Source organism: Electrona antarctica (genome assembly GCF_951216825.1).
Source record: "Electrona antarctica genome assembly, chromosome: 15".
Taxonomy (NCBI): Eukaryota; Metazoa; Chordata; class Actinopteri; order Myctophiformes; family Myctophidae; genus Electrona; species Electrona antarctica.
In genome coordinates, this window is record NC_136796.1 from 36,428,930 (window position 1) to 36,441,038 (window position 12,109).

Genomic DNA, 12,109 nt, shown 5'->3' on the forward strand with positions numbered 1-12,109 from the left:
GGTGGTGGGAAGGGGAGAAAGGGACATAGATGGTGGTGGTGGTGGTGGGAAGGGGAGAAAGGGACATAGATGGTGGTGGTGGTGGTGGTGGTGGTGGGAAGGGGAGAAAGGGACATAGATGGTGGTGGTGGTGGTGGTGGTGGTGGGAAGGGGAGAAAGGGACATAGATGGTGGTGGTGGTGGTGGTGGTGGTGGTGGTGGTGGTGGTGGTGGGAAGGGGAGAAAGGGACATAGATGGTGGTGGTGGTGGTGGTGGTGGTGGTGGTGGTGGTGGTGGTGGGAAGGGGAGAAAGGGACATAGATGGTGGTGGTGGTGGTGGTGGTGGTGGGAAGGGGAGAAAGGGACATAGATGGTGGTGGTGGTGGGAAGGGGAGAAAGGGACATAGATGGTGGTGGTGGTGGTGGGAAGGGGAGAAAGGGACATAGATGGTGGTGGTGGTGGTGGGAAGGGGAGAAAGGGACATAGATGGTGGTGGTGGTGGTGGTGGTGGGAAGGGGAGAAAGGGACATAGATGGTGGTGGTGGTGGTGGTGGTGGTGGGAAGGGGAGAAAGGGACATAGATGGTGGTGGTGGTGGTGGTGGTGGGAAGGGGAGAAAGGGACATAGATGGTGGTGGTGGTGGTGGTGGTGGTGGGAAGGGGAGAAAGGGACATAGATGGTGGTGGTGGTGGTGGTGGTGGGAAGGGGAGAAAGGGACATAGATGGTGGTGGTGGTGGTGGTGGTGGTGGGAAGGGGAGAAAGGGACATAGATGGTGGTGGTGGTGGTGGTGGTGGGAAGGGGAGAAAGGGACATAGATGGTGGTGGTGGTGGTGGTGGTGGTGGGAAGGGGAGAAAGGGACATAGATGGTGGTGGTGGTGGTGGGAAGGGGAGAAAGGGACATAGATGGTGGTGGTGGTGGTGGTGGTGGTGGGAAGGGGAGAAAGGGACATAGATGGTGGTGGTGGTGGTGGGAAGGGGAGAAAGGGACATAGATGGTGGTGGTGGTGGTGGTGGTGGTGGGAAGGGGAGAAAGGGACATAGATGGTGGTGGTGGTGGTGGTGGTGGTGGGAAGGGGAGAAAGGGACATAGATGGTGGTGGTGGTGGTGGTGGTGGTGGTGGTGGTGGTGGTGGTGGGAAGGGGAGAAAGGGACATAGATGGTGGTGGTGGTGGTGGTGGTGGTGGTGGTGGTGGTGGTGGTGGGAAGGGGAGAAAGGGACATAGATGGTGGTGGTGGTGGTGGTGGTGGTGGGAAGGGGAGAAAGGGACATAGATGGTGGTGGTGGTGGTGGTGGTGGTGGTGGTGGTGGGAAGGGGAGAAAGGGACATAGATGGTGGTGGTGGTGGTGGTGGTGGGAAGGGGAGAAAGGGACATAGATGGTGGTGGTGGTGGTGGTGGTGGTGGTGGTGGGAAGGGGAGAAAGGGACATAGATGGTGGTGGTGGTGGTGGTGGTGGGAAGGGGAGAAAGGGACATAGATGGTGGTGGTGGTGGTGGTGGTGGTGGGAAGGGGAGAAAGGGACATAGATGGTGGTGTGGTGGTGGTGGTGGTGGTGGGAAGGGGAGAAAGGGACATAGATGGTGGTGGTGGTGGTGGTGGTGGGAAGGGGAGAAAGGGACATAGATGGTGGTGGTGGTGGTGGTGGTGGTGGTGGGAAGGGGAGAAAGGGACATAGATGGTGGTGGTGGTGGTGGTGGTGGGAAGGGGAGAAAGGGACATAGATGGTGGTGGTGGTGGTGGTGGTGGTGGTGGTGGTGGTGGGAAGGGGAGAAAGGGACATAGATGGTGGTGTGGTGGTGGTGGTGGTGGGAAGGGGAGAAAGGGACATAGATGGTGGTGGTGGTGGTGGGAAGGGGAGAAAGGGACATAGATGGTGGTGGTGGTGGTGGTGGTGGTGGTGGGAAGGGGAGAAAGGGACATAGATGGTGGTGGTGGTGGTGGTGGTGGGAAGGGGAGAAAGGGACATAGATGGTGGTGGTGGTGGTGGTGGTGGTGGTGGTGGTGGTGGTGGGAAGGGGAGAAAGGGACATAGATGGTGGTGTGGTGGTGGTGGTGGTGGGAAGGGGAGAAAGGGACATAGATGGTGGTGGTGGTGGTGGGAAGGGGAGAAAGGGACATAGATGGTGGTGGTGGTGGTGGTGGTGGTGGTGGGAAGGGGAGAAAGGGACATAGATGGTGGTGGTGGTGGTGGTGGTGGTGGTGGGAAGGGGAGAAAGGGACATAGATGGTGGTGGTGGTGGTGGTGGTGGGAAGGGGAGAAAGGGACATAGATGGTGGTGGTGGTGGTGGTGGTGGTGGTGGGAAGGGGAGAAAGGGACATAGATGGTGGTGGTGGTGGTGGTGGTGGTGGTGGGAAGGGGAGAAAGGGACATAGATGGTGGTGGTGGTGGTGGTGGTGGGAAGGGGAGAAAGGGACATAGATGGTGGTGGTGGTGGTGGTGGTGGTGGTGGGAAGGGGAGAAAGGGACATAGATGGTGGTGGTGGTGGTGGTGGTGGGAAGGGGAGAAAGGGACATAGATGGTGGTGGTGGTGGTGGTGGTGGTGGGAAGGGGAGAAAGGGACATAGATGGTGGTGGTGGTGGTGGTGGTGGGAAGGGGAGAAAGGGACATAGATGGTGGTGGTGGTGGTGGTGGTGGGAAGGGGAGAAAGGGACATAGATGGTGGTGGTGGTGGTGGTGGTGGTGGTGGGAAGGGGAGAAAGGGACATAGATGGTGGTGGTGGTGGTGGTGGTGGGAAGGGGAGAAAGGGACATAGATGGTGGTGGTGGTGGTGGTGGTGGTGGGAAGGGGAGAAAGGGACATAGATGGTGGTGGTGGTGGTGGTGGTGGGAAGGGGAGAAAGGGACATAGATGGTGGTGGTGGTGGTGGTGGTGGTGGGAAGGGGAGAAAGGGACATAGATGGTGGTGGTGGTGGTGGGAAGGGGAGAAAGGGACATAGATGGTGGTGGTGGTGGTGGTGGTGGTGGGAAGGGGAGAAAGGGACATAGATGGTGGTGGTGGTGGTGGTGGTGGTGGGAAGGGGAGAAAGGGACATAGATGGTGGTGGTGGTGGTGGTGGTGGTGGTGGTGGTGGTGGTGGTGGTGGTGGTGGGAAGGGGAGAAAGGGACATAGATGGTGGTGGTGGTGGTGGTGGTGGTGGTGGTGGTGGTGGTGGTGGGAAGGGGAGAAAGGGACATAGATGGTGGTGGTGGTGGTGGTGGTGGTGGGAAGGGGAGAAAGGGACATAGATGGTGGTGGTGGTGGTGGTGGTGGGAAGGGGAGAAAGGGACATAGATGGTGGTGGTGGTGGTGGTGGTGGTGGTGGTGGGAAGGGGAGAAAGGGACATAGATGGTGGTGGTGGTGGTGGTGGTGGGAAGGGGAGAAAGGGACATAGATGGTGGTGGTGGTGGTGGTGGTGGTGGGAAGGGGAGAAAGGGACATAGATGGTGGTGTGGTGGTGGTGGTGGTGGGAAGGGGAGAAAGGGACATAGATGGTGGTGGTGGTGGTGGGAAGGGGAGAAAGGGACATAGATGGTGGTGGTGGTGGTGGTGGTGGTGGTGGGAAGGGGAGAAAGGGACATAGATGGTGGTGGTGGTGGTGGTGGTGGTGGTGGGAAGGGGAGAAAGGGACATAGATGGTGGTGGTGGTGGTGGTGGTGGGAAGGGGAGAAAGGGACATAGATGGTGGTGGTGGTGGTGGTGGTGGTGGTGGGAAGGGGAGAAAGGGACATAGATGGTGGTGGTGGTGGTGGTGGTGGGAAGGGGAGAAAGGGACATAGATGGTGGTGGTGGTGGTGGTGGTGGTGGGAAGGGGAGAAAGGGACATAGATGGTGGTGGTGGTGGGAAGGGGAGGAAAAGGGACATAGTGGAGAGAAGAGGAGAGCTAATGAGTACTTCATCCAATAGAAGAGGCTGTGTGGGAGTTTACAGCAGTGGACTAGGGATATGACCGTAGCCTGATTTTCCAAATCACATCCACATCACAGCCCACGCAGCAGCAGCAGCACGCAATAGTCTCTTACTTACACACATCATGGCATTTCACTCCTCCTCACCACTCCTATCAGGGAAGGAGCCAGATCACACAGACCCAGGTCTTTAGAGTTAGTTAAATGTTCGAGAAAAACAAATAACTGATTCGTTGATTGGAAAAAGCAACCTCCTCCGTTTCCAATCCATGCAGAGGCGGTAGGCTGTGCACATTTTAAACTCTTGAACAATCTCCAATAATTCACTCCACTTTCGGAACACAGAGGGTATCTGGCCTTCATTGAATATTGCATACTGGTTTCGGTTCAGCAGCACCAACTGCTTGCGGAGAAAATGTACAGCTGACAGCTTCACTGCTGATTCAAGCCGATTTTATTCATTTATGCCTAGCTTAAGCCTAGTTTATATACAGGTTTGATGAGTTTGTGACTCAGCGACCTCATCACTGTCTGAGGAATCAGGATGAGGATGTTGTGTTTGAGAGAATGGCCCTATATGTCAGTGGTTCTCAGCCAGTGGTCCCCAGTTAAATGATAAGAGTTGGTAACCAAATGGACCCTTATTAGATATTTAACTCTTGAGAGCGTAACATTTTATGCTCAGAATAAATAATGGACCTTGATGATGTGAAAAGGGTTGAACACCACCGCCCTATGTTATAACATTCTGCTTCAACATACAACAGCCGTGCAGGCAGGCATACAGGGGCACAACTCTCCCCACAAAATATGATGGCCACATGACTCATAACAGCTTCAATGAACAGCAGCGGCCAATGATCGAGGTGTCTACGTTTATTATATATATCTATGGCCCCACAAACTGATGGGAAAAAAAACACATTTATACTTGTTTCTCGTCTGTCCTCTCCTCTCCCCAGGTACCAACCTTCCTTCCTTCCCCCTCTGTGAGCTGCAGACGGTCACGGAGGTGATTGAACTCATCAGGGCATGGCTGTTAAAAGCCAGAGGAAGGAGTGCAGTGCACACACAGGGCCATTCTGCAGCAGTGACAAGCTGCAAGTCTTATCTTACATGACTTGTGGGTGATTACTTCTCGTTTTCAAGGGAACGTGCTTATGTGTCGTGTTGTATGCCTTTGGCACAACCATGCAACGTTACTCAAGCGTGGAGTCGTGCGTGCAGCACCGGAATTCGGTCTAATATAGTAACAGTAGGCTACATTTAGTTACTTGCCGCATAGCAATGTATATTACCAGGAATGCACTTAAACACGTTGTACATCCTATATTATATAGGGTGTAAGGAGTCGTTAAGTGCATTCCTGATTTGCCCAGTAAGAAAGTGCCGCAGGGGATGTATAGAGTATGCATGGCATTTTAACAGTACCTATATCATACTGTACGAGCCCAAATGAGCTCACACATGCATACACACACAAATACGGATACACATACAATCTTCCCAGTCACACACGCTCAAAAACACAAACACATATAGTATATACATGCACGCACACACGCACACACACACACCTGTCATCTGTATGTGTAGGATCCTGTTGTAGACTTCATCAGAAAGTTCCATTATAGCTTTGCTGGCCTGGACCATCTATAGAGGGAGGGGGGGGGGGGAGAGAGAGAGAGAGAGGGAGGGAGAGAGAGAGAGAGGGAGGGAGAGAGAGACTCATTAGTACAATGCAGACTTCTTATTTTCTCCTCTTGTTTAACCAGGGTAAATTACACTGCGATTTACATCTCGTTTACAAGTGGGCCCTGAGGGAGCCTTTTCAGCGAAGGTCCCTGCTTCACACTCAGACCGATGCTGTTGGCTACTGAGCAGATACAGTTGGGAGTTTAGTGCTCGGGTCACTTCAACGCTACTGGAAGGTTTGGGCTTCTATAACATTCAGATCTGATCACCACTGTATAATAGTGCTATAGTGCTATAAGGTATGTATTGAGCCTTAAGACATTTCATGTTGAATATGTGGGATTCCGGACATATTATACTACTGCAAAACACTGTTGCTGTTATACAAAAATGTCTTCCACAATCTGCTTATAGGCTACTGTCTCCACTAGGAGAAGCAGCAATGTTTTATAATACCTTAAAAATAATAATCATCATCATCATCATCATCATCATCATCATCATCATCATCATCATCATCAACATAATAATGCTATTGGAGAGACATTAAGATGAGATGAGATATACTGTATTAATCCCCGAAGGGAAATTGAGGCGTTAAAAGTTGTTGGTTGTTGTTGATCTAGCAGTAAACTGCTGAAAATCAAAGATTAAACACCACTTTAAAGCAATTAAACTCACACATGTCTATACAAACAGAACTGAAGGGCTTTTAGAATAACACAACAACTCACGCATGCACCCACAACCACACAGAACTTCAAACACAAATACACAACAACTCACGCATGCACCCACAACCACACAGAACTTCAAACACAAATACACAAATCGACGCACGCGCATGCGCGTGCGCGCACACACACACACACACACACACACACACACACACACACACACACACACACACACACACACACACACACACCATCAATGACATTAGTTGCTTCTGCCTGATTAAGTCTGCACATCCTCGTGCAAAGCCGGCAGGGCCATGACCTCTCTTTGTGAAAAATGCTGTTTGACAAATGAGGATTAACAACTGCACACACACACACACACACACACACACACACACACACACACACACACACACACACACACACACACACACACACACACACACACACACACACACACACACACACACACACACACACACACCCGCGCACACACACAGTGATTTCCTGTCTGCTTTTCTTTGCTTTTCCCTCTTGCATCAGGATCGGGACGTGGAATCCGTTTAGCCACATTTCATTCAAATGTATGCTAATAATATTCAGCACGAGGGCAGACTTCCTCTGATCCCTCGCAGGCGTACACACACACACACACACACACACACACACACACACACACACACACACACACACACACACACACACACACACACACACACACACACACACACACACACACACACACACACACACGCTCTTAACGCAATGTGCTAACAAATAGTATCAGGGCCTAAGCGGTGAAAAGCAACTGTGGTTAAATTAAACTGTCTCCCTATATTATCTGGGGTCTTAATCATAACTTAATTGGAGAGGAAAGACTAAGAGCTGGGTTTCTCTTCACTAACAGGCTGTAATAACAGCTGATTCTTGCAGGAGGTGGCAGGGGATCAGGGGTAGAGAGGCTGGATAACCGCAAGGTTGCCAGTTCGAACCCGGGCTCCCCCAGAGTTAGTGTCGAAGTGTCCTTGAGCAAGACACTGAACCCCTAATTGCTCCTGATGTGCTGGTTGGTGCCTTGCATGGTTTCCGCCGCCATAGGTGTATGAATGTGTGTGTGAATGGGTGAATGTAATGCACAACCAATGTACAGTGCCTTGGATAAAGGTGCTATATAAATGCACCATTTACCATTTATTCTGCCTGTCCCACTGAAAAAAACCTACATGTCTCTTTCATTCACACACATACCACACCCACATAGACACACATTTTTTACATTAATTTTAACATTTAGACCTGAGAACCGATTCAACAAATGTCTTCTAAATCATGACAGTTTTCTGATAAACCTATGTTTCTATGTCAGTGGTTCTCAAACTATTTCATGTCTAAATACTTCCTTAATGTCAACGAAGTCCACACCCACAACACCAGAGGGAGTTCAACCGACCATGTGCAACCCAGATTCGGCACAAACAAGGGACTAAATTAATTTCGCTCCTATGCCACCAAAATGTGGAACGCCCTACCGACAGTCATTAAGACATGCAAATCCCTTGACTCCTTCAAAACCACTCTCAAAGGGCACCTACGGATGGCTGCAATTCGAAAGTGGCCCCCGTAAAATCTGAATCCCCCACCCACCCCTTTTTTCCCTCAATGTAGGCCTATATGTTTTTAATGATTTTTTGATAAAGGCGATTGAAAGAAACAGAGTGGATGCTGGTGCACGAGAAATGCAAGATGGCACGCTCCAGTGTTATTGAAAACACCAGCTAGCAACCCGAACGTGAGTAGCATTACGACTTTTGACGATCGATCAAAAGCACTATAAAAGACCAAGCAGATTAATCCAAATGATTCACGCCAAAGGCGGGGAGTGGGAGTAAGGCAATCTTAAGTTTGTAGTTGTATAAACATTCAATAGTTATTTGTTTTTCTGAATGAGGTCACTTGAATTAGGTCACCTTGTTCAAAAGCATGTTGCTTTCTATATAATGCTTCTTTCATGTCCTTATCATTTGGAAACACTTTGGATGGTTTGGATGGAATAACACTATCTAATACAAAACTGTGTACGGTATATAGTGTGCTACTTACAAGTACAAAAGAGTTAGTTAATCAAGATCAGCACGTTACATCATGTATCATTAAACATGTTCCAAAAATTACGAAAACACGCCTTAAGACAGTCAAGTGACTCTTCACTCCCACTTTTGAATGTTTTTGACTTCAGGTTTGCCTCTGTCTGGTTAGCCTCTGTTTGTAATGTGGCCCACATTATGATCAGAACTCCCAAGCTTCATTTTTTGGTGGCTCCATATGCGTGATGTGTCATTTAGGTTTCCATAGCATAAATCAAGAGTCTTTTCCCGTCTTGTGGGGCAAGTGACATATTGATAGTAATTGGGCATCGTCTGTTTAAGCGAACATCCGTTGAAGTCGGCCAGTATAAACTTGGGCGAGGCAGGAGAAATATTATCCTGCTCATGGCTATTGATTCCCTACCTTCATATTCGCACGGGAATTAATATAGACAAGAGTTATAAATATATGACCAAATTGTCTTGGTAGGTAAACCGGTACGTCTAATTGAGACTGAAAGGAGTTCGATGTCTTCCGAACAATAAGTGTGGTCTGTGTACCGTTTCACACCCATCGGTCCCCTCAGGCAGGAGGTTGCCTTCCCTAAAGACTAAAGGCGCGACACTCAAACAGCTTTTTCCCCATGGCTATCCGGCTCCTCAATGCTGCTGGTGTCCCCCCCTGACCCCCTTCTATCCTCCCTCCACCCCCACTCAGAGTGATATGGACTTGACTTGTGCTCTGAACTGACCTGAACACTTGAACTCTCTGCACTTTACATGTATTCATTATTCATTGCACAATGTTGTTTTTGCACTGTCTTGTCCTGTTTTGAACCTGTCCTAATGTTGTAACTCATGCACTCTGCTGTCCCAACAAACTAAATTCCTAACATGTTTACATGTCATGGCATTAAAGGCTTCTGATTCTGATTCTGATCGCCGTCCGACAGTGCCGGAGATTGGCTATTCACAGACGGACGCACGCACGCACGCACGCACGCACGCACGCACGCACCGCGTCAGGCTGGCATTTGAAGCCTAGGTCTCACTTCTGTTGTTTAGTGGATGTCTTCTTGTTCTCATCACACTGTAGTCCGGGAGCCGGGGTTGTGGAGTGGGGAATTTGGTACTGTATATAGTATTTCTTATTGGCCTAAAATATTGTCTATACTGTACATAGATTCATGAAGCCACTTGCTGACCGGCTGTCAGCATTGAGATTTTTTTTAATAGGGGTGTGAGAGGGAGGATGACTGATTTAAGCAGTCACGCCTGGCCTGAGTCAAACTAGAACTGGACTCAGAGCTGGGTGTGGCTGCGCACCTGTTGTGCATGGACTTGATCAAGGCACAAGAGGATAAATCAGTCATCTCCACAAACACTCAAGAGAGAGGCTCTGTCCGGACAGTGGAGAACCATCTGCTTTCCTGTGTAAAGTGTCATATGTTGTGTTATTCCTTGCACATGGAGGAATAAAAAGGTCAACTTAAGGAAGCTGCCCTGTCTTGTGTCCTTCCTTGCCCTGGGTAGTGACTAGTCGGTCACATTTGGCGCCTGAACAGGGACATGGAGGGACAGCAGTGAACTCCTGAGCAGAACACTGCCACTCTTCAGCAGCATCAGTTTCAGGCATAGCTTGCTATTGACGCAATCACCAGCGCCTTTTGCAAGAACTACAGGACTTGCATGAAATGACGGGGCCACTGAGCCGGGCTACGTGTGAACGGCATCCTGGTGAGGACCAGCCACCCAGTGTCCTGGTGAGGACCAACGAGCCCGACTACAGGTCCCAGCAATCTGGTAATCGGCCTAGCTACAAACCCCAGCACTCCTCGGCAGCAGCGGAAGGCAACAGTGTTGTCCACCTGAGGGTGGGGAAGCAGAGCATCAGCCACCGTGGACAACGGCCTGCAGCTGGAGAACCCACCAACAAGCCACCATCGTGACTCCACTGGTGAGCCTCCTCCCAGCCTGTCCAAGCAGCCCCTGCAGCAGCATAAGCCCAGAACCACCTCTGCCAACCTGGTCAGCAGCCCATGCCTCCGGTCTCCGGGAGTGAGGGGGAGGGTGGGGCTGGACATTGGGGAAGTGTGTGTGGGACAATGTTGTTTGAGGGGTTTTGTTATTTTAGGTATAGCAACCCTGTTTCAGAGTCTGTTGTTGTTTATGTTAGGAATGGTAACCCTGTGTCAGAGTGTTAAAGGAGCATTCAGTGATTTGGGTGATTTGGAAAAATGCCCGGTCCACCCGGTAACAAGATGTGCTCATGCACACGCTCTACAGTGAGGGAAGTACAACAGACCAACAGCACGTGCACCAAGGCCCGCCCCACTCGATCATGATTGGAGGAAGGCCCCTCTCATCCTGATTGGATGAAGGCTTTGCCACCCAAAGCCCAAACCGAAACTAGGGTTTTTTGACCCCAGGGGCTCACTGGGGACAGGGAGGAACTCCTTATATGGTCAGCACACTTTATAGTAGGGAGGATTATCCAAAAAATAAGAAAAAATAAGTGATATTTGACTTAAGTGAAATCACTGAATATACCTTTAAGATCTTTTTTTTGCTTGGTATGGGGGGGGGGGGGGGGGGGGGGGGAGTAGGTTTCGGCTGGGGATTCTCCCCAGCCTCAGTTTAACGAGGGGGGTATGTGAGAGGGAGGATGACTGATTTAAGCAGTCACACATGGCCTGAGTCAAACTAGAACTGGACTCAGAGCTGGGTGTGGCTGCGCACCTGTTGTGCATGGACTTGATCAAGGCACAAGAGGATAAATCAGTCATCTCCACAAACACTCAAGAGAGAGGCTCTGTCCGGACAGTGGAGAACCATCTGCTTTCCTGTGTAAAGTGTCATATGTTGTGTTATTCCTTGCACATGGAGGAATAAAAAGGTCAACTTAAGGAAGCTGCCCTGTCTTGTGTCCTTCCTTGCCCTGGGTAGTGACTAGTCGGTCACAAGGGGTTTATATGTTACCATACCATTAACATCCTATGGCAAGATTTTCACACTTTCATTATGCTTTATGTAGCATGTGACGTGTCAAACTATGGGGTTTTCATGATTCTGAATCCATTCCAAGCATTAGTTTTGCACAAAAAACACTCCTTGGGCTAAAAACGGCCATAGCCACTTACCCTAATGTGCCCAAAATGTGCTGACCTCATCACATTTGTGATGACGGCTATGGACGTTTTTAGCCAAAGGAGTGTTTTTTGTGCAAAACTAATGGATTCAGAATCATGAAAACCCCCTAGTTTGACACGTCACATGCTATATATAGGATGTTAATGGTATGGTCAAATATAAACCCCATAAATAACAATTGCTCAATGCTGACAGTCAGTCAGCAAGTGGATTCATGAATGTATGTATATAGACAATATTTTAGGCCAATAAAAAAGGCTCAATTTTGCACTTTAAGAAGCCTGTTGGCTGCCGGACTACTATTACGACAGAGCTTAGTATAGTCTCCAAAAGAGGGCTGTGGCGCCGTGGAGATTTTATGGAGTAATTAGGATTAATTAAAAACGCGCACACGCGCGCATGCGCGCACACACACACACACACACACACACACTTCCTGGATCCATTCCCGTGACGAATATGAATAAAGTGCCTATTTACACCATCATCCGAGAGCACTGAGACTGTGAGACTGCATGTGGAAGGTCTTGGGGACATGTAATGTAAGGCCTGTGTGACACACACACTGTAGCCAAGCTTCAACAAATATCATTTAGAAAGAACATATTGCTCTGGCCTGGCC

The 12,109-nt window shown here is 49.8% G+C and overlaps 1 protein-coding gene across 1 annotated transcript in view; it reads right to left on the reverse strand.

Annotated features, from left to right (window-relative positions):
• Positions 1 to 12,109, reverse strand: part of LOC306938464 (inactive phospholipase C-like protein 2) — a 67,160-nt gene that overhangs the window by 13,474 nt on the left and 41,577 nt on the right. Inside the window, exon 10 of the mRNA XM_079522657.1 lies at positions 5,456 to 5,531. Coding sequence (XP_079378783.1) covers positions 5,456 to 5,531 — 76 coding nt within the window. The remainder of the gene's footprint in view (positions 1 to 5,455; positions 5,532 to 12,109) is intronic.